Genomic DNA, 19,523 nt, shown 5'->3' with positions numbered 1-19,523 from the left:
TGCACTCAGACATACTAAAGAGCTTCTGCCTATCTGCCTCACATACACCTATCCTGTCTGTCAAGATTTGGCTTGACCTTCATCACCTATCTGCAGTATTTTTGGATCTGAATTCTCTGCCCACATTGTACTTTCACATACTTCTTTTATCCTTAGTGGTTTGTACTTATGCCTGCTCTAACTAGACTGTCTCCCTGTAGTAGACTCCTTGATTCAACAAAGCAGCTCTCAATCAGCCTGAAATCCGTGGCACCCTGCAAAATGGCAAACATTCAATAGGTATTTGGTCAGTAAATGTTAATGAAAGGAAAAAAATTCAAACTTCAGTTGGAATAGGATTAGAGACAACTTAAAAAGTTTCCCATAGAAATCTTCCTCATCATAAATATCATCATCCTAAATGTCCCGAGTCTTTCCACAGGTCTAATTTACCAAATGATGAAGACTCTTTCTCACTATGTGTGTGGGAGAGGCAGGGGCAGAACACATTTTTTTTTTCTGCAAGTCTGCTCTCTGGATTCATTTTTCTGGGGATGAAATCTCAGGCTGTGTAGCTTTTCTGGTCCCTTTTTGGTAATCAACAAATCATCAGTTTTTCTAGGGCATTAAAAAGCCCACACCTTTGAAACATCAAGATACCAAACTCTCTCTTAATGGAAAACATAATTCTCCCTCTTACTGAGGCCTTTGAGTGGGAAGCTTAAAGACAGCAGTGTGGGGAAATTGGTTTTTCTTTTCCTCCCTCCACCTTCTTTCCCATTCAAGAGCTGCTGCTGCCCTTTCTGGAGGGGAGGGAATTAGAAGAAAAGATCCTGCCTTACCCAGTCACTGTTAATTATTACTCTGAGCCAGGGTGGGGAATGACTCTTTCCTGGAATACACGCTGCTGGGAACCACCGCTGAGATTCTCTAAGCTGGCAGCTTCCAACCTCTCCTCCCTCAACAGCTTCAACATTATATGGCACTCAGCTGCAGGGTGCCTGGCTCCAGGCAGGCAGTCCACTCGTGCAGGGTAGTTTTCCAGATGGCTCATAGTCCATCTCTTTTCAGTGACCAGTGTGGCCCCTGGGAAACATAACATCTTGACTCCATTATTGGTGGGAGTACTCTTTAGTTAGTTGCCACAGGCCACTTCAGACATGTCTTACCCTGAGACCCTTTTCAGAGTCAGGTACCATCCCTGTGTCTCCTAGCATCTAAAGATCACAGCTGAAGGTCTCCAAGAATTAAAAAATACCTCAGTAGGTTTAGGAACAGGGAAAGCCCCCAATTCATTCTGAGAGCTGTATGACTCTCATCCCCGAACCAGAGAGATATATAATATGAAAACTACAGACCAATATTCCTTATGAATATACATGCAAACATTCTGAACAAAATACTAGCAAACCAAATCTAGCAGCATAGAACAAGGTTTATGTAGCATGGACAACTGAGATTATCCCAGGAATGCAAGGTTAATTCAATATACAAAAGTCCATTAATACAACATATTAATAGAATAAAGGACAAAACAACATGACAATCTTGATACAGAAGAAGCATTTGACAAAATCCATACCCCCTCCTTTTTTTTTTTTTTTTTGATTAAAAAACACTCAGTAAACTAGGTTTAATAAAAGAATTTCCTCAACTTGATGCAAACCCAGAGCTAACATCATACTCAATGCGAAAGACTGAATGCTTTCCCCCTAAAATCAGGAACAAGAAAAAGATGTCTGCTCTTGTCACTTCTATCCAATACTGTACTGGAGGTGCCAGCCAGTACACTAAGACAAGAAAATGAAATAATAAGAATATAGACTGGAAAGGAAGAAGGTATTTCTGTTCACAGATGCATGATCTCATAAGCAAAAAATACTAAGTGACCAAAAAAATAGAATTTTAGAAAAGCTACAATACACAAGATCAACATACAAAAATCAATTTTATTACTAAGACCAGTGATGAATACAAAAATAAAAATTAGAAAATAATCATATAAAGTGGCATCGATACTTAGAAAAAAATTAAAGAAGTCAAGACTTGTACACTGAAATCTATAAAACATCACTGAAATAAACTAAAGACCTAAGCAAATGCAAAGACATCTCACAGTCATGGAATAGAAAACCTAATACCATTAAAATAGCAGTTATTTCTCAAATTTATCAATTCAACTAAATCCCTATCAAGATCCCAGCTTTGCAGGAATTGACACAATGATCCTAAAATTCGTATGAAATGCAAGGGACTGAAAATAGACAAATGATTTTGGGGGAAAAAAACCCGGCAGACTTGCACATCCCAAATCCAAACTTAGTACAAAGCTACAGCAATCAAGACAGTGCGGTGCTGGTATAAGGATAGACATATATGACAACAGAGTTAAGACTGAGAATCCAAAGTCTTACATTTATGGTCAACTGTTCTTTCACAAGGGTCCCAGGACCATTCATGGGGAAATTAAAATAGTCTTTTCAACAACTGGTGCTTGGGCAGATGCATATATAGATACCAATGCACTTATGAAAAAAATGGATGAAATAGGAAGCTTCACTACATTCTACTGCATGCTGGGTCATTTTCAATCATTTAGGTGGCAACACTGACAAGATAACAGAAAAATGGAGGCAATAACATGTGAAAGGCAAATAGGTTTTTTTTTTTTTTTTTAAAAGGGACAATATCCATCATGAATTTACTTACACTCCAGGCAAAGGTTATTAAAAGAAAAAAGATATTCCTTAACTGAAATGTGGAAGGAGTATCAAGAGCAGACCCTAAGACACTCCGTAAGAATTCCAGTGACTCCTCACTGTTCAACTAAGAAATGTACCCCACCATGCCGTGCTACCATGGAAACACTGGAGGCACTCTGGGGGTTGATGAAGTCTTCATGGATGAGGTACTTTAAAAACCTGGTCATGAAGAGTATTTGAGAAATATGACAAGATGCTGGGTAGGAATGCAGGGAGAAAAGTGTGTAACCCATGGCCAAATTGGAAAGGTCAGTGAGGCGGCAATTTGTGGAGGCACTGAACGCAGAGAATATTAAAATTAGCAAGACGGTGTTCTAGCACAATGAAAAGGATTGGAAGAGGGAGATCAGAGTCAGGGAATTAAATTAGGCAGCTGCTAAGAATGTCCAGGTGAGTCAGAGGATCAGGACCTATAAGGGCAGTATAAATAAAGGAGGAATGACAGGAGGGGTTTACGGGGAAAGAATTGACAATCTGTGACAATTGTGGAATGAGAGATTTTGATGACTGGGGTGAAGGTTACATTTCGTAAAAAGAAACAAAGAATGGTCGACAGAGATGCAAGATGAAGAATTTTGTTTTTAGGCCTACTGACTTTGAGGTAGCAGGAAGAAATCCTGGAGACAGAGGTCTGAGTAGAAGATACAGAATTGGGGAAGAATCTTTGGGAGTGCCTGAGGTTGACCAGAAAGAACTGGGCAAGAACAGGTAAGGACTTTAAGCAGAACTGGAGGAGTATCCATCCAAAATCTGGGTAAACTGGGAAGGAAAAATAAGCAGCCAGAGAAGCAACAGCTCAAGTTAGGGTACAGTCAAGGTTATAGATATGTGTTACTGATTTTGGCAATGAGGAGGTTATAAGGATCCTTGAAGACTGTACTTTCAGTGAAACTGTCATGGATTAGTAGCCTTTCACAGTGATATCTACCCCACACCTGCATCAAAATCTTGCAGTGGCTGTTAACAAATGCCAACCCATTAACAGGGAGGGGAGAAAAAAGACTTGGGACTCTGTACTTGTAAAACCCTCTACCCTCCCCAGGCAGTTCTTTACACACTAACACTGTTGAGGTAAAAGGAGGCAACCAAATGAGGGAGCAAATGGAAGGTGTGTTTTGGATTATACAGTGGCCCATGGAAGTGTGGGAGGGGTACAGATGGCCCTTAGACAGACACTGGCGGAAAGTCAGAAAAAAAAATTGCAGTAAGCAGGTAAAGGGATCAAGAGTACACAGGAACTGGTCTTGGGATGACATTTCTTTCTCTGACAGTTTGTATGGAATTCTTGAGAAAAATTCCTCAAAGGGGCCTGGAATCTCAGAAGGGTCATGTTTTTAATGGGAACAGGGAGTGATGCTGCCCCATTACAACCATCTGTTCTAACAGAATGTCTGTACCGAGGAGGGATGAATAACATCAGCAAGGTGTTTGAAGCCTCATTTTCAAGTTTCTTTTTGATATGGATCTCCCTATACAAGCAAGCATCCCCAAAAGTAGTTATCTCAGGAAACCAAGGTTAGGATGACCAGCTCATTTGCTGGAGCTGCCAAGGTCCAGAAAAGTTTGGCTGCAGGCTGTTTTCATGTTTTATGTTTGAAAAGTTCTATAATGAAAGTTAAAAAAAGTTAGCATCTATTTGGAAAACCAGTTACTTTAGTTTATGGTTCCTTTTTTTCCCTCCAGAGCTTCCTGGAGATTGAGGTCTAATTCAAAGAAAACCAAACTATATAATAGAGTACCTGGGCAAAAAAGCACTTTTATAACATAACATTTGGGGTAGAGGAAGTATCCACTATCGTCAAAATTTCTATGTTTTCCTCTTCCTTATTGTTCAGGGACATTCCATGCAGCAAAAGTAAGGGGAGTGACAACATATGCCTAGCATAATTAAGCAAGCTAGAGCAGCTAGTCTGTGCAACTGATGATTTGTTCCCTCTAAAATTTTAAGGGTAGGTTCATTGTGACTCTGTTAGAAGTCTACTTGATGTGAATTCTGTAGCTGATAACCTATTTCAATTATCACTTTAAAATTTGTCATATGGATACATTATTACAATCATAGAACTTCAGTACCGTAATAATAAAACTTGAGAACTGAAGAGCACACATTTCTTCACGAATTTATTATATAAAACGCCCTCAGAGTATTTAATTTCTCCTCACTTTAATTACACATTAAGAAGCACAGTGGATGAGAAGCCTTTAAGATGACTACAGTTGCACGAAGGTCCCTTTCATGAAGGTAGCGTACGTACCTTAACAGTGTTCTAAAGGCTGGCCCAGAAAAACCCCATGTTACCTTATCACAATATGGAAAGCATTGTCTTCTTTTTCCACTAAATTATGGTGAAAAGTGCCACAGTTTTATTTAGCATTATGGTACATAACAGTTCTGTCTCAATTATGAAAAAATTAAAATAATCCTGAAAGACATCCTTTTTCTCCCCCCAATGATTTGAAAGCTGCATTTTTCCTGCCAATTTCAAACAAATCATCAGGTTGATCTACAGTAATCAGTTAAAACAATCACCAAGGCACAAGCTCAGCACATTAGCTATAGCTTGTAGCAAAAGGATATATCAATGTCTCACCTTAGTTAAAAATACATAATCCTTTTATTTTATAATGCAATAAAAGAAATTAACATCACATACACAGAAGACTAGGAAAGGGGAAACTACTTACTTCCGAAAATCCAGTAATGTAAACCTACTTGTACTTTTCCATAGTACATGAAAGTAATGTTTAACATGTTTTGAATTAAATTTAACCTGTGGGGCTACACAATGTAATTCTTAGGAGTAATAGTTTCATTCATTTCCAGGTCAGCTTACTGTATGATTAAGTAACACAAGGCACAGTAGCCATCTTTTTCATTATGTTGCAACACTGATCACGTGCCTCGATAAAATGGCTGATTCAACAAGATGATGGCAACACGAAGGGGAGACTTTGGATTGTCTATTTAAAATCTAGGTAATAAGTAATTAATAAAAACTCTATCTTAAGTGCACTTTCACATGCTTTTTGTTTATAATAAACAACAAACTTCCTAACTTTGTTGCAATAGGCTTGACTACCATTTCATTTGGCCAAATGCACTTTCCCCAGTAAACTTAAAATAACAAGAACAACAAGAACAAAAATCCCTGTCCTTTCATATACTAAGAAAGAGGATTGGCTACTGAAACAGTTCATTGCAAGACACATGAAGACAACATACTGTGGCATGAGTTGTTTTTTAATTTGTTGTGCTGTTACTAAAGTTCTGAGGGCTGCAGTTAAAACATTCCAATTTCTCCCTTCCATCTTTATTGATTCTCAAGATTTTGCACAGAAAACTCTTTGGGGGCTAGAACAGCAGTAATTGCATCACACTGTTTCAAAGACTTCAAGTTTCAAAAGCAAATCATTAAAAAAAAAATACAGTTCCTGATTTGAGTTAGATACAGGGACAAAAAAGTAGCACATACTTGAAGGTTACATGGTCTACAAATGGTGGCAATATTTTCCTTGGGAGAGTAGTTCTGTTGGTATATATTTTTTAAATACTCAAAAGGCTCAACCTCAAGCAGTAATAAACACAAGCAAAAGTGATTTAACCCTTAAAATAAATATTCAGAAAAACCTCTCTGTACATACAAGTGAAAGAATATGTAACACTTTCACGCAAAAAAATAATTATAATAATAATAAAGGATTTGTTCATATATGTAGCTGAAATCTGCTGTTCCAGCCCACATGTCCCCAATAAAGAAGGGAGGCACAGACAGAGGTGACTACTGTGGTTCACTATCTTACAGCCTTTTTGTACTGGGACACTATCACCACCAAACATTTATCCCTCTTGTTATATTTTTTAAATTTTTTAAATTTTTTCTTTTTTTTTTTTCTTCCTTTTTTTGTTTTATTTTGTTTTGTTTTACAGCATGCCAAATCCTTTGGCATACGTGATGGCCTTCAACAATCTCTCTTTAAGTTTTTCTTTGCTTGAATATTCCGGAAGTAAAAGCACATTAAAGCAAGTATGAGATGTAGGTAACCTAAATAGAGAAAAAGGGAAAAAACAGGAAAATAATAAGTCATGGGAAATACACTTAGAATTATATATAGCTGAGATGGTTTGCAATGCAAACTATACATTAATGCAAATCATAAACTTTTTGTTGTGTAATACCAAGAATCAGTTTGTCTTTATCCTATAAATTACTCAAAGCTAGTAACAATGATGATAAGATACTTATCCATTGAGTTTTTACTACATACCAGATACTGTTTTAGGTATTTAATTATTACAGTTCATTTCACTAAATCTTTCCACAACAAAACCACAGAGAGGACATCAGTAAATGCACTTCAAAGGTTAGGTCACTGAGAAGTAACTTCCTCTAAGGTGGAGAAAATATTCAAACCTGGTTTACAAGATTTCAAACTGTGTGCTCTTAAATGCGTATTAGAAATACTGCTGGCAATATGACTATGAAAATGATTTGATAACGGGATTCTAGCATAATCGAATGATAATCTTCCAAGCCTCAATGTAACCATTCTAAATAGATTATCATGTAACATGGCTTTCAACTAACAAGCTGGGAATCAAAAAAGTAAATGAATCATACTAATTTGAAAAATTCCAAACCAATGTGAGTCCCATAATAATTTTTAACTAGGGCAATTCCTTAAAAGTTTCCTCACACAATGACAGCAAAATATTTTCTCAATTGTCTAATATGATTTGAGGATTTGTACATAAAATCACAAAGGTGCTTAGAAACTATAAAGACAGTTCATATGTGTGTGATGAGGAATGCAAGGTTTTCAGTAGGTATAGAGTCACCACTTAATAATTACCTTTCTGTGTCTGGGCCATTTTTGGCTATAATCATCTTTAATTTTCCTAGTCCTCCCACAGGTGCTCTGTCTGTGCCCGTTGTAAACTGCAAGAAGAGTCTTTTCTGTTCATCTGTAAATGAATGAACGATTTCCCAGAACTCCCTAATGAGAAAAAATACAATACTGGTTTCAGTTTGGCATTCATTATGACTGGTACTAATATAAGCTTATGATTTGCATTTAAACTATATTAAGAGACAACTTGGAAGTTAATTATCAGGATAATATCACTTCTGGTGATTTAATAATTTCCAAGCAAATTTCTCTTAAACAGTTCTGAATACATAAAAATTTAGATTACAATATAGTAAAATATTAGTACTACAATAGTAAAAAATTGAGAAAACTCAAGTGTGTAATAACAAGAAATGACTATGTAAACTATGGTATAATCACATTATGTAGTCAGTAACAAACAAAAGACAAAATCCTATGAATTGAAAAAGACTGAAAGGAATATTGGGAAAAATTAACTCCAGGTGCCTTTGGGTATATATTTTATTTATCCTTTCTCCATTATTCTCCTTGTCTACTCATCCTTTAACTCAACTTTGGGGGGGAAAAGTGATACAGATTAAGGACAAAAGAAAAAAAAAGACCCCCTGCCCCAACCAACTGGCCCCAAATGCAAACAACTACATACATACCTAAGAGCAATAATACAAAAGTTCAATTTTTATAGGAACTAGAATACTTTTAACAAGTAATATGTGCTATGTATGGAGGAGGAGAATTATTCTGACATTTCTGCCACGTGCAGTTATTTTAAGAGAATGATTTATCCTCTGGCATTCCTAAAATCTATGTAATAAAAGCTATGTTTTAATGACACTTACGTTAGTTTGAGTTCTAAAAAACGAAATACAAGCTCATAAAGTGCAATCTTGAAGTTTGTTTGAATAATCAGGCATCTATAAAACATATATACACTAGTTCATAGTTAAATAATTTTTTTTTTTTTTTTTTTTGGAGACAGAGTCTCACTCTGTCACCCAGGCTGGAGTGCAGTGGTGCGATCTCAGCTCATGCAAGCTCCACCTCCTGGGTTCAGACCATTCTCCTACCTCAGCCTCCCAAGTAGCTGGGACTACAGGTGCCCGCCACCACACCTGGCTAATTTTTTTCTACTTTTAGTAGAGGTGTGGTTTCACCATGTTAGCCAGGATGGTCTCTATCTCCTGACCTCATGATCTGCCCACCTTGGCCTCCCAAAGTGCTGGGATTGCTGGCATGAGCCACCACGCCTGGTCCATAGCTAAATAATGTTAAGATTAAAACATTTTTTTAAAAAAGTATTTTTAGTCGCTTATATAAAATGCATTTTAATATTTATTCAGAAAGTTCTTTCCAGAGCCTGGTGTGGTGGCTCACGCCTGTAATCCGAGCACTTTGGAAGGCTAAGGTGGGTGGATCACCTGAGGTCAGGGGTTCGAGATCAGCCTGACCAACATGTTGAAACCCTATCTCTACTAAAATACAAAAATTAGCCGGGTGTGGTGGCGGATGCCTGTAACCTCAGCTACTTGCGAGGCCGAGGCAGGAGAATCGCTTGAACCCAGGAGGTGGAGGCTACAATGAGCTGAGATCACACCATTGCACTCTAGCCTGGGAAAAAAGCACCACTCCATCTCAACAAACAAACAAACAAACAAACAAAATTCTTTCCAGAATATTAGCAGAGAACATCACACATCCCAAATCAGTAATTACCATTTTCTAGTTTTTGATATTCTAATATTCCAACATACTATTTTTATTACCAAAATGCTGGCATTTTTGTTGCTGCAACACCATTTATCTGAAATAAATTAAAGGTTTTATTAGAATTCTTGGCTTTCTCCAATCTCTTGCCACTTCCCTTCCCTGCCCCTCTATGAATCTACCAGTCAGCCAGAGAAAACAAAAAAGAAACACACAACCACAGAAAACGGGACGCGAAACTAGCAGGAGCATCTCTCAGTTAAGGAGGAAAGGAATCAGACCCCAGTTCATGACATTCCTTTTGGGGAGGCTGGCAAGAGAAAAGAAGTCTGTTGTAGCACAGAGCCCTCCAACATAGCAGAAAAGCTGCCCTGCAGTGGGTGGTAATAAAGCCTCCTCACACTGCAGTGGGGCTCTGAAGCTTAACTGAACCAGCTACACCTAAGGAGGCAGATCAAAGAGCACTACCGAAGAGGAGAGACAGACCCTGCAGGAAGTGGCAGATGAGTAGTGGTCACAATGACCAGTCCCGCTATATAGCTGCTGCTTTGGTCTTTCTTTTAAATGAAACCTTTAAAAATTTTATACAATGAAAATAATTAGGGAACAAAATTTGTCTCTTCCTATAAGTGTTATGTGTGTTACATTAACACAGTGAATTAAATAAGAATGCATTTATTTAGAAAGCTGAAGAAAAAATGAAGAGGCTTCCAGGTTTCCACAAAAAAGTGGTGGCTGTATCGATCACATCCTACTAACATCTCTAAAAATCTATCCAGATCAAAAAGGGGAGAAATAAAAAAAAAAAAACCCTATGACTTAGGTCTAGAGTAAAACTAGGAGACAGAGCATTAAACTCCAAATACCATAGAAGTGGGGAAATGAGCAGGGTCCAGCAGGAGCTACATCGAAGAGTGGCTTGTGCAGAATCATACCGATTAGGGATCACCTAAGGCCAGACCGCACCCGCCTCCACCACCCGCCCCTCAACAGAGCACTACTGAGGGCAGGTTAGAGCACTGGCAACGGGGTGGTTAAAGGAAGGACTACAGAAAAGTAGTTGGGTCCAGCAATGGCAGGCTCAGGAATGCACCATGCATGAAAGGAAGACGGGTACCTTGGAAAGCAGAAGTGTCCCTTAAGTGGCTGTAAAGGGGTGGAAGCAGCTAATGAAAAAGAATCTTCATTAAGTGGATGGAGCTGAAAAATCAGAAAGTGGTGATTCTGCCGTTACTAAAGCAACAGAAGAGGGATGCCTTCAGCCAAGACCCCTAAAGCCATACAAATTCCTCTCTGCTCCACTCTAAGGTCTAGTAATAACATGTCCAGAAAAAAAGTAACATCTATTATAGAAACATAAACAAGAAAAACAGAATTCCTAAGTCCAAATAAAGTTATTATGGAAAGAGTCTGGCAAATGAGAAGCAAAACTTTCCGGTAGACAAAAGTACACCAGAAAAATTCAGTCATAAACAACAGGAAACTCATAACACCACATTCCAACACAAAGGGAGAATGTAGCAGCAGACAAGACAGACCACCAATGATAAGAAATACAAATTCAGAGAGAAATGAGCACATCTTAAATAGAAATAAGAATACTAAAAAATACTGAAGAAATATGCAAAGTAGTTTTGGAAACAAAGGCTAATTTTATTATAAGGTGACCAAAGAAGAAGCAATATGACTAAAATTTCTGAGGACAGAGTCTAGAAAATTAAAAAACAAAGAAAATGAATAAAATAAACCTAACTAAAGAAATGCGTATCAAAGCATAGTAACGAAAAAGATTAATAGCTGACTACATAAACATAAAAGCTTTCACTTGGCAAAAATCCTATAAGCAAGGTTAAAAGACAAATGGCAAACTGGGAAAAAATATTTGCAAATTTACCAGCATTAAAGGACTAATCTTCTTAACATATAAAGTTTCTAAAAATGAAGAAAACAACCGAGCAGCAAAATGAGCAAAAGACCATATAAAACTATAAACACCTCTTAAGTACAAGAAAAAATGTCCAGCATCATTCATAACTGAGGTAAACTCAAAAATTGTAAGTATAGTAAAATACCATTTCTCAATTGGCAGATAAGTAAACATCCACATTTAACAACACATTATGTTTGGAAAGTTTTAAGAAAAGAGATACTGTTGTAAACTGCTGGTGGGAATGCAAAATGTTACTTTTCTGTGAAGGAGAATTTGGCAGTATCTAGCAAAATTATATATGCATCTACCATTTGATGCAACAATCCCACTTCTAACAATTTATCTTAATGATACCTTACATATGTAAGGAATAATGCATGAACATAAGAGGATTCACTGTGACATTAGTACTAACAGCAAAAGGTTAAAAATAACCTCGATGCCTATAAATATTGATAAGCTATGCTGCATCCTCACAAAGTAGCAGTATTCAGTCCTACAAAACAAAATGGAAAACACCTCTGCAATGATGTAGGATGATTCTCAGGATACACTAGAAAGATTACTTTCCTAGTTCTGTCCTCTGATAAGGCCTACAAGTAGTAACATTCAAAACCAAAGGCCATACTTTGCATCTAAAATCTGACTTCTAAATGCCATTCTCCAACAATTTATTGGAAAAATAACTTATTCCAGGGCTGAGAATGAATGTTCAAGATTAGCTAGAAATTTCAAAATCTAAGAGTCATTTTAAAAGCACACGAAGGCTAAGCAATTTGAGTATCATTTAGAGTAATGACTGTGAAACATATTAAATACAAAAACATTTTCTTAATATTCAAAAAGGCAGCAAAACCAACCAAAAAACAAAATTAAATTGTCACTATTAAAGTTTTTACATTAACTTCTTACTCTAAAAACCTTAAATCTATTTTATCATGCCTCTTCAGTAGAACTGTTTTTCAAGGTAATCGAATGGCACCCAATGATGAGAAAAAACAGTGCCAGGTATATATGTAGGACAAGCAGATGGAATTTTTTTTCCCCTAAACAGCCATTTTGCAATCCCAATGAGATAACAGATTAAGGTAATGATACTGATAAATACAGAAATCAGGTGAAGGGCAGATGGCACGTTCTGGAAAGATGATGACAGCAGTGACATAGTTATTATTTATTTATTTTTTTGGTTTTATTCCCTCCCAACCTCCCCTACAAAAAGAGCAAACTGAGAAAACCAAAGACCCAGAGACATTATCTATAACAAAACCATGAACCATTGCATATAAGTGGACAAAACAAAGCTCTGACAAGTACAAGACTGGTTAGTAAGGAAGCAGATGGAAGGTAACTGACTGGGTTTCTTACAGTCCTGTGAACAGGAAAAACCTCAACACTGCCAACCCACTGGAAAGCACAGGCCATCTGAAAACAGGGCTGAAAGTTTAAAAAAGTTCTACAGGATCTAATTTGCAGACAATTACAAAGGGATCATGATGCAGTAAGCTCTGGGCCCTTAAAATTCCCGAATACCAAATCCTCCCACCATAACAAACCATGTACCAAGGAAAAACTTGTGGGAATAACTTCCAAATGGACCAGATCAAAGATAATAAAGACCAAAAAAAGTTCAAATATGTGTGTGGGGTAGAGGAGTAAAGAAGGCAGTTTCAGAAAGCGCAAGGGCATATTTTTGACCATTTTACAAAAACACAGACTTCTCCCTGTCCCTAAAAAGAAAAGTTATCCTGGCCTATCTCTCCCTCGTGCAAGTATGAGACACTCATTTCCCTCACAAAAAAAGAAAAATAAATACATAACCAACAGAACAGAGTGAAACAGTATAATTATTAGAGAAAGAGTATGTGCATATACATGAGAATGGTGTCCCTACAGAAAATGAAAGTAAACCAAAAAATATGGAAATAAAACATGAAAACTGTAAACAAATTTCAAACTGAGCTAAAAAGAATTTTAAAAATAACAGACCATTAGAAATGGGAAATTTCAGAATGAGGGTAACTGAAGAAAAGAAAGCCATGACACAACTAAGGAGTAATTAGAAATGCAAGGAAAAAAATCACATCAAATACAAAAAAACCTAAAACTAAATTAGAAGAAACATAAAGGTGAATAAAACAGAGTAATAATACTAGAAACTGAAGGCAGAGGAAAAATCTTAAAATCAAAAAGAAGTAAAGCCATGCCTGAGAGAGACTCTCCTAGATGGTCCAGAGACACAGTGATGCTGTGTACGGGCAGGAGGAATTCTGCTGTAATTGGTCCTGGGAGTGTTCACCTTTCCTGTAAGTGTTCCACAGCCCAGGGACACAATGTGGTCAGGAGCACTGCCAGGAACACCAGCAAGGGGGAGCCTGCCACCATAGGCACAAGGCTCACGAAGCACTCTCTGGACTACGAAAATCTAGTGGGGGTGCTCTTCCCTCACCCAAACACACTCTGTACAGCTCAGCCTGGAGAAGCCCCCTCAAGCAGCACTACTGGAACCAGTGTGAGCCCCAGTGGACTGAGATAAAAGCAACAAACCAAAATAGCACCACAAAGGCTCTGAAAAATGGTCACTGGAACCACAGCCCACAAATATATGCTAGTACCTACATGCTAAACCTAAACAGGTTACTACTGAAGTTAAAATTTTTTAAAAGTACAGTCTCCTGATATAATAACTAAAATGTCCGAGACACAATCCAAAACTTATCTGTCATACCAAGAACCAGGAAAATCACATGAAGGAAAGAAAATCAACGCCAACACTGGGCTGAGTAAGATGTTGAAATTATCTGACAAGGATCTTAATGCTGCCATCACAGAAATGATGTGACAAGCAATTACAAGTTCTACTGTTTCAAAAATGAAACAATAGAAAATCTCAGCAAAGAAACAGAAGTTACAAGGAAAAAAAAGCAATGGAAATTATAGACCTAAAAAATACAATAGGAGAAAAATAATCATTAGATGGGCTCAACAGTAGAGTGAAGATGACAAAGGACAGAAATCTGAACAAAAGAGAGAAAATAGACTGAAAAATGAACCATACCTCAGGTACATGTGGAACAATAACAAATGACTCAACATTTGTATCATTAGAGGCCTAGAATGGAGACAAGAGTGACGCTGAAAGAACACCTGAAGAAATAATGGTTGAAAATTTTCCATGTTTGGCGAAAGATACAAACTTACAGCTTCAAGAAGCTGAGCGAACCCCAAACAACATAAATAAAACTATTCTTCGGGAATAACGGGAAAATAAAGTCATCTTCAGAAAGAGAAAAAAAGAATTTCTCACTAGCAGAACTGCTTTTGAAGACTGGCTAATGGAAGTAATAAAAGATGGAATCTTGGAAAAATAATGGAAATAACAGAAACATGGGTACATACAACAGAGCATCACTCCCTTCGTAAGTTCTATAAGTCATATTGGATAACTGATACAAAAACTGTTAACAGGATTAATCCTCAAAACAATACTATTTAAAAGTGGGGAAAGAGACGTAACTGAAATTAAGGTTTCCACATCTCATTCCAAGTGATGGTACTGATGGCAGTGAATGGTGATAAGTCACATTATCTATAATGTGATGCCCACAATGACCATGAAAACAACTATAAAAAACACATAAAAGGCCAGGCACGGTGGCTCATGCCTGTAATTCCATCACTTTGGGAAGCTGAGGCGGACAGATCACAAGTTCAAGAGTTCGAGACCAGCCTGGCCAATATGGTGAAACCTCATCTCTAATAAAAATACAAAAATTAGCCAAGCATGGTGGCATGTGCCTGTAGTCCCAGCTACCCAGGAGGCTGAGGCAGGAAGATTGCTTGAACCTGGGAGGCCGATGTTGTAGTGAGACAAGATTGTGCGACTGCACTCCACCCTGGGCAACAGAGTGAGACTCCGTCTCAAAACAAAACAAAACAAAAAAACGAACAAACAAAACAAACCCAAACACCAAATAAATCAAGGGAAAATCTTAAAAAATATTCAAGTAATCATGGAACACAATAAATAAATAACCATAAACAGAAGACAGAAACAGAAAACAAACAATAAAATGGCAGACTTCGCCCTAACATATCAATAATTACCTTAAATAGAAATGGTCTAAACAAATTAAAAGGTAGAGACTAACAGTTTTTATTAAAATGACAACTATATGCTGTTTACAAGAGATTCATTTCAAATTCAGCAACACAGGATGAAAGTAAAATGACAGTAAAAGACAGATCATGCAAACATTTAAACAGAAATGGTTACATTCCTATCAGATTCAGAGCAAAGAAAACTGCAAAACAGAAAAATCTTATATGATAAAGGATCAATCACCAAGACATAGTAATTCTAAGTGGGTATGAACCAAATGACAGAGCCTCAAAATAAATGAAACAAAACCCTATGACAGAGATAAAGAGATAAATCTCAGAAGCAGACCTATATACATATTCTCAACTGATTTTTAACATGTGAAAAAAACAATTCAATGAAGGAAGAACATGCCTAGAAAATACACAAAGAACCCTTAAAACTCAATAGTAAAAAACCAAATGGACTCTTGGTATTTAATCCCAGAGAAATACAAACTTTTTGTTTATAACTAACATCACAGTTAATGGTAAATATTATAGTCTCTCTCAGTAAAATGAGGAATAAAGAAAGAATACCTTCTACCGAAGGTTCTAGCCAATGCAACAGAGGAACAGTAATAAATTACATAAAGATTGGAAAGAAACCTGTCTTGATTTGTAGATGATATAGCTGGTTACCAGAAAACCCTATGAAATCTACTAAATAACTACTAGAATACATCAATTTAGAAAGGTTATAGGATACAAGGTCAATATATAAAAATCAATTTTATTTCAATATAGTAGTAAAAAACAAGTGAAAAGCAGTATTTTAAAATACCACTAATAGCATTAGAAACATATTTTAAATGTATTCCTAACCAAAGAGTACATGATTTCAACATTAAAAACTTTATAAAACAGTGCTGAGATAAACTAACAAACATATAAATAAATGGAGAGAGGTACGGTGTTCAAGGATTGGAAGAATGTATTGTTAAAATGTGAATTCTCTCCAAATTGACCTACCCTGATCAAAGCAACCCAAATCAAAATCTCTGCAGGCTTTGCCTTTTTTTTCATTTGTAAAAATTAACTGATTCTAATATTTATATGCAAATAAAAGAGTCAAAGAACCTAATGAAAAAGTCGTGGGACTCACAGCATCTGATTTGAAGCTGCAGTAACTATAACAGTGTCGTTTTGGCAAAAGGACCAAACAAATTAATAGAACAGAATGGAGATTCCAGAAACAAGGCTCACACACAGATTGATTTTCAACAAGGTGCAAAAGCAATTCAATGGGGAAAGAGAAGTCTCTTTAACACATGGTACTGGAACAAATAAATAAAACTATTTAGAAAATGAATGACATCCACTATCTAACAGCATCACAAAAATTTACTGGTGGTGGATCACAGATTTACACATAAAATTTAAACCTCTATTATACTATTAGAAGAAAAAATAAGATATTTGTGGCTTTGGGCTAGGCAAAGATATAAAAGGACAAAAAAACATAAAAGAAAAAATCAATTAGACTTCAAAAATTAATAATTTCTGCTCACCACAATACACTTAAGAAAATGAAGCCACAGACTTGGAGAAAATAATCATAAACTACGTATCAGAAATGGGCCTTTTATATAGAATACACGGTATTCCCCACTTACCCATGGGGAATGCGTTCCAAGACCTCCAGTAGATGTCTGAAATTGCAAAAACTCTGTATATACCATTCATGATTTATTTTTCCTTCTTCACAATTTCATAAATACTCGTTTTTACCACAGATTTTAGCAACCTCAACATATGATTTTTAAATTCTTTCCTTAAAGGAAGCACTTTCCCCAGCTTCTCTTTGGCATATTCGAATTTCCAACATCACTGCTCTTGTGCTTCAGGGGCCATTATTAAGTAAAATGAGGGTTACTTGAACACAAGCATGCGATACTGCAACAGTCGATCTGACCAATAGACTCAAAGTGGTGGGTAGTCTAGACAACATGGATATACTGGAAAAAGGATAATTCATGCCCTGGGTGGAAAGGTGGGAGATTTCACCATGTTACTCAGAATAGCATGTATTTTAAAACTTAAGAGTTGTTGGCTGGGCGCAGTGGCTCACACCTCTAATCCCAGCACTTTGGAAGGCTGAGGTGGAAGGATTGCTAGAGTCCAGGGGTTTGAAACCAGCCTGGGCAACACAGTGAGACCCTGTTTCTACAAAAACAAACAAACAAAACAAAACAAAAAAACTAAAACTTAGCTGCACAACTGTGGTACCAGCTACTCAGAAGGCTGAGGTAAGAAGACTGCATGAGCCCACGAGTTTCAGTTTATAATAACCTGTAGTCATGCTACTGCACTCCAGCCTGGATGATAGAGACTTCGTCTCTTAAAAAAAAAAACCAACCAACCCACCCTCCCTCCCCAGCCCACACCCACCAACACACACACACACACACATCAAAAACGCTGAGTTATTCATGGAATTTTCTACTTAATATTTTTGGACCACTGCTGATCAAAGATAACTGAAACCAAAAAAAAGCAAAACTAAAGATAAGGCATAATGCTATATTTTAAGAAAATATTTATAGTCAATAGAAATACAAAAATCCAATATTAAAAATGAGGAAAAGACACTTTTAGTTAAATATGTACCTACTATATGCTTTGGAAACTCCACTCCTACATGTTTGCCCAGGAGAAATAAAACATTTCCACAATAAAACTAGACAGCTTTATTCACAATAGTTCCAAACTGGAAACAATCCAACTGTCTACCAACAGGTAAAAAAACACATTTTGCGTATTCATATAATGCAACAGTACTCCATAATTTTTTTAAAGGCACTATAAATCAATGCAATAACATGGATGAATCTAAAGAGTCTCGATGCAGTACAAGTATATAAGATTCCACTCATAAGAAATTCTAGAGCAGACAAAAGTAGTGTACAGTGACAGCAATTAGGACAGTTATTGTCTGTTCTAATGGGGGACAGAGATTCACTGGAAAGGAAAACATGGGAACTCTGTGTTAATGGACATTGTCTATACCTTGACTGAAATATGGTTACATAAACATAATTTTTAAAAACTAACCCAGTTAAGCCCTGGGTATTTCACTGTATTAAAATTTTACCCCACACAACATCGACACCACCATTATTACCACCACACTGATTAACATTTAGAGAGCAGTTAGGGAATCACATTATTTTGAAAATTAGTAAATAATGGGAAAGAATTAAGCATTATTGTATCTGATATGTACATATTTATATACATGTATACAGGTCTTATATGTGGATCTGTAATTTAGGGTAGTCATAGAGTTGATGAGAAAGAGTTTTTCTTAAGAAGTATTACAGGTAATAAAGGAAGGAGGAATAAAGAATTCAAATATCACAATTTTGCAACCCTTAATGAATTAGCAGATCTAGGCAATCAGAATCCATGATAAAAATTACTAGAAAAGACAGAAAGCAAGTGAGACTTTAAGTTATTCCTGTAAACCAACATCTATGAAGTATTTGGGAAGGAAATAAAGTCTGAATCTGTTTTTCGTTTTTTTTGAGACAGAGTCTCACTTTGTTGCCCAGGCTGGAGTGCAGTGGCGTGATCTAGGCTCACTGCAACCTCCGCCTCCTAGGTTCAAGAGATTCTCCTGCCTCAGCCTCCCGAGGAGCTGGGATTACAGGTGGCCGCCACCACACCCAGCTAATTTTTGTGTATTTAGTAGAGACAGGGTTTCACCATGTTGGCCAGGCTGGTCTCAAACTCCTGGCTTCGGGTGAACTGTCCGCCTCGGGCTTTTTTGCATGTATTTTTCAGTTGCTGAAAGAGCTCTCCCTGATTTCATTTCTTGTTGACTGCTTAGAGACATCTTTCCAAATGTCCCTCCTTGTCACTTTTTCAAAGTTAGGGGCAGGGACTGCACGTTTTTTTGATTGGTAATTTTTGTTTCAAAGGTTTGATTCAGATTCAGAGTTGATTTTGCTAGGCACGGTGGCTCACGCCTGTAATCCCAGCACTGTAGGAGGCCAAGGCGGGCGGATCACCTGAGGTCAGGAGTTTGAGACCAGCCTGGCCAACATGGCAAAACTGTATCTCTACTAAAAATACAAACATTAGCTAGGCGTAGGGGTGTGCATCTGTAACCCTAG

The 19,523-nt window shown here is 37.0% G+C and overlaps 2 protein-coding genes across 25 annotated transcripts in view; one reads left to right on the top strand and one right to left on the bottom strand.

The window, feature by feature from the left end:
* LOC103246023 (uncharacterized) overlaps positions 1 to 19,523 on the top strand; it is a 186,685-nt gene that overhangs the window by 100,751 nt on the left and 66,411 nt on the right. The window contains exon 38 of one of the 14 annotated variants that reach the window (XM_073011985.1): positions 3,327 to 3,449. The exons of the other annotated variants lie outside the window; for them this stretch is intronic. Coding sequence (XP_072868086.1) covers positions 3,327 to 3,449 — 123 coding nt within the window. The remainder of the gene's footprint in view (positions 1 to 3,326; positions 3,450 to 19,523) is intronic. 14 annotated transcript variants of the gene reach the window in all.
* UBE3A (ubiquitin protein ligase E3A) overlaps positions 4,850 to 19,523 on the bottom strand; it is a 99,798-nt gene continuing 85,124 nt past the window's right edge. For all 11 annotated transcript variants that reach the window (XM_008017363.3, XM_037985294.2, XM_037985296.2 and 8 more), the window contains 2 exons: positions 7,593 to 7,736; positions 4,850 to 6,784 (listed from right to left, as the gene is read on the bottom strand). In XM_008017363.3, the coding sequence (XP_008015554.1) occupies positions 6,664 to 6,784; positions 7,593 to 7,736 (265 nt within the window). In that variant the 3' untranslated portion in view covers positions 4,850 to 6,663. The remainder of the gene's footprint in view (positions 6,785 to 7,592; positions 7,737 to 19,523) is intronic.

This window comes from Chlorocebus sabaeus, chromosome 26 (assembly GCF_047675955.1).
Source record: "Chlorocebus sabaeus isolate Y175 chromosome 26, mChlSab1.0.hap1, whole genome shotgun sequence".
Lineage (NCBI taxonomy): Eukaryota > Metazoa > Chordata > Mammalia > Primates > Cercopithecidae > Chlorocebus > Chlorocebus sabaeus.
The sequence above is the reverse complement of the archived record's forward strand: the minus strand, read 5'-3'. Positions and strand labels throughout refer to the sequence as shown.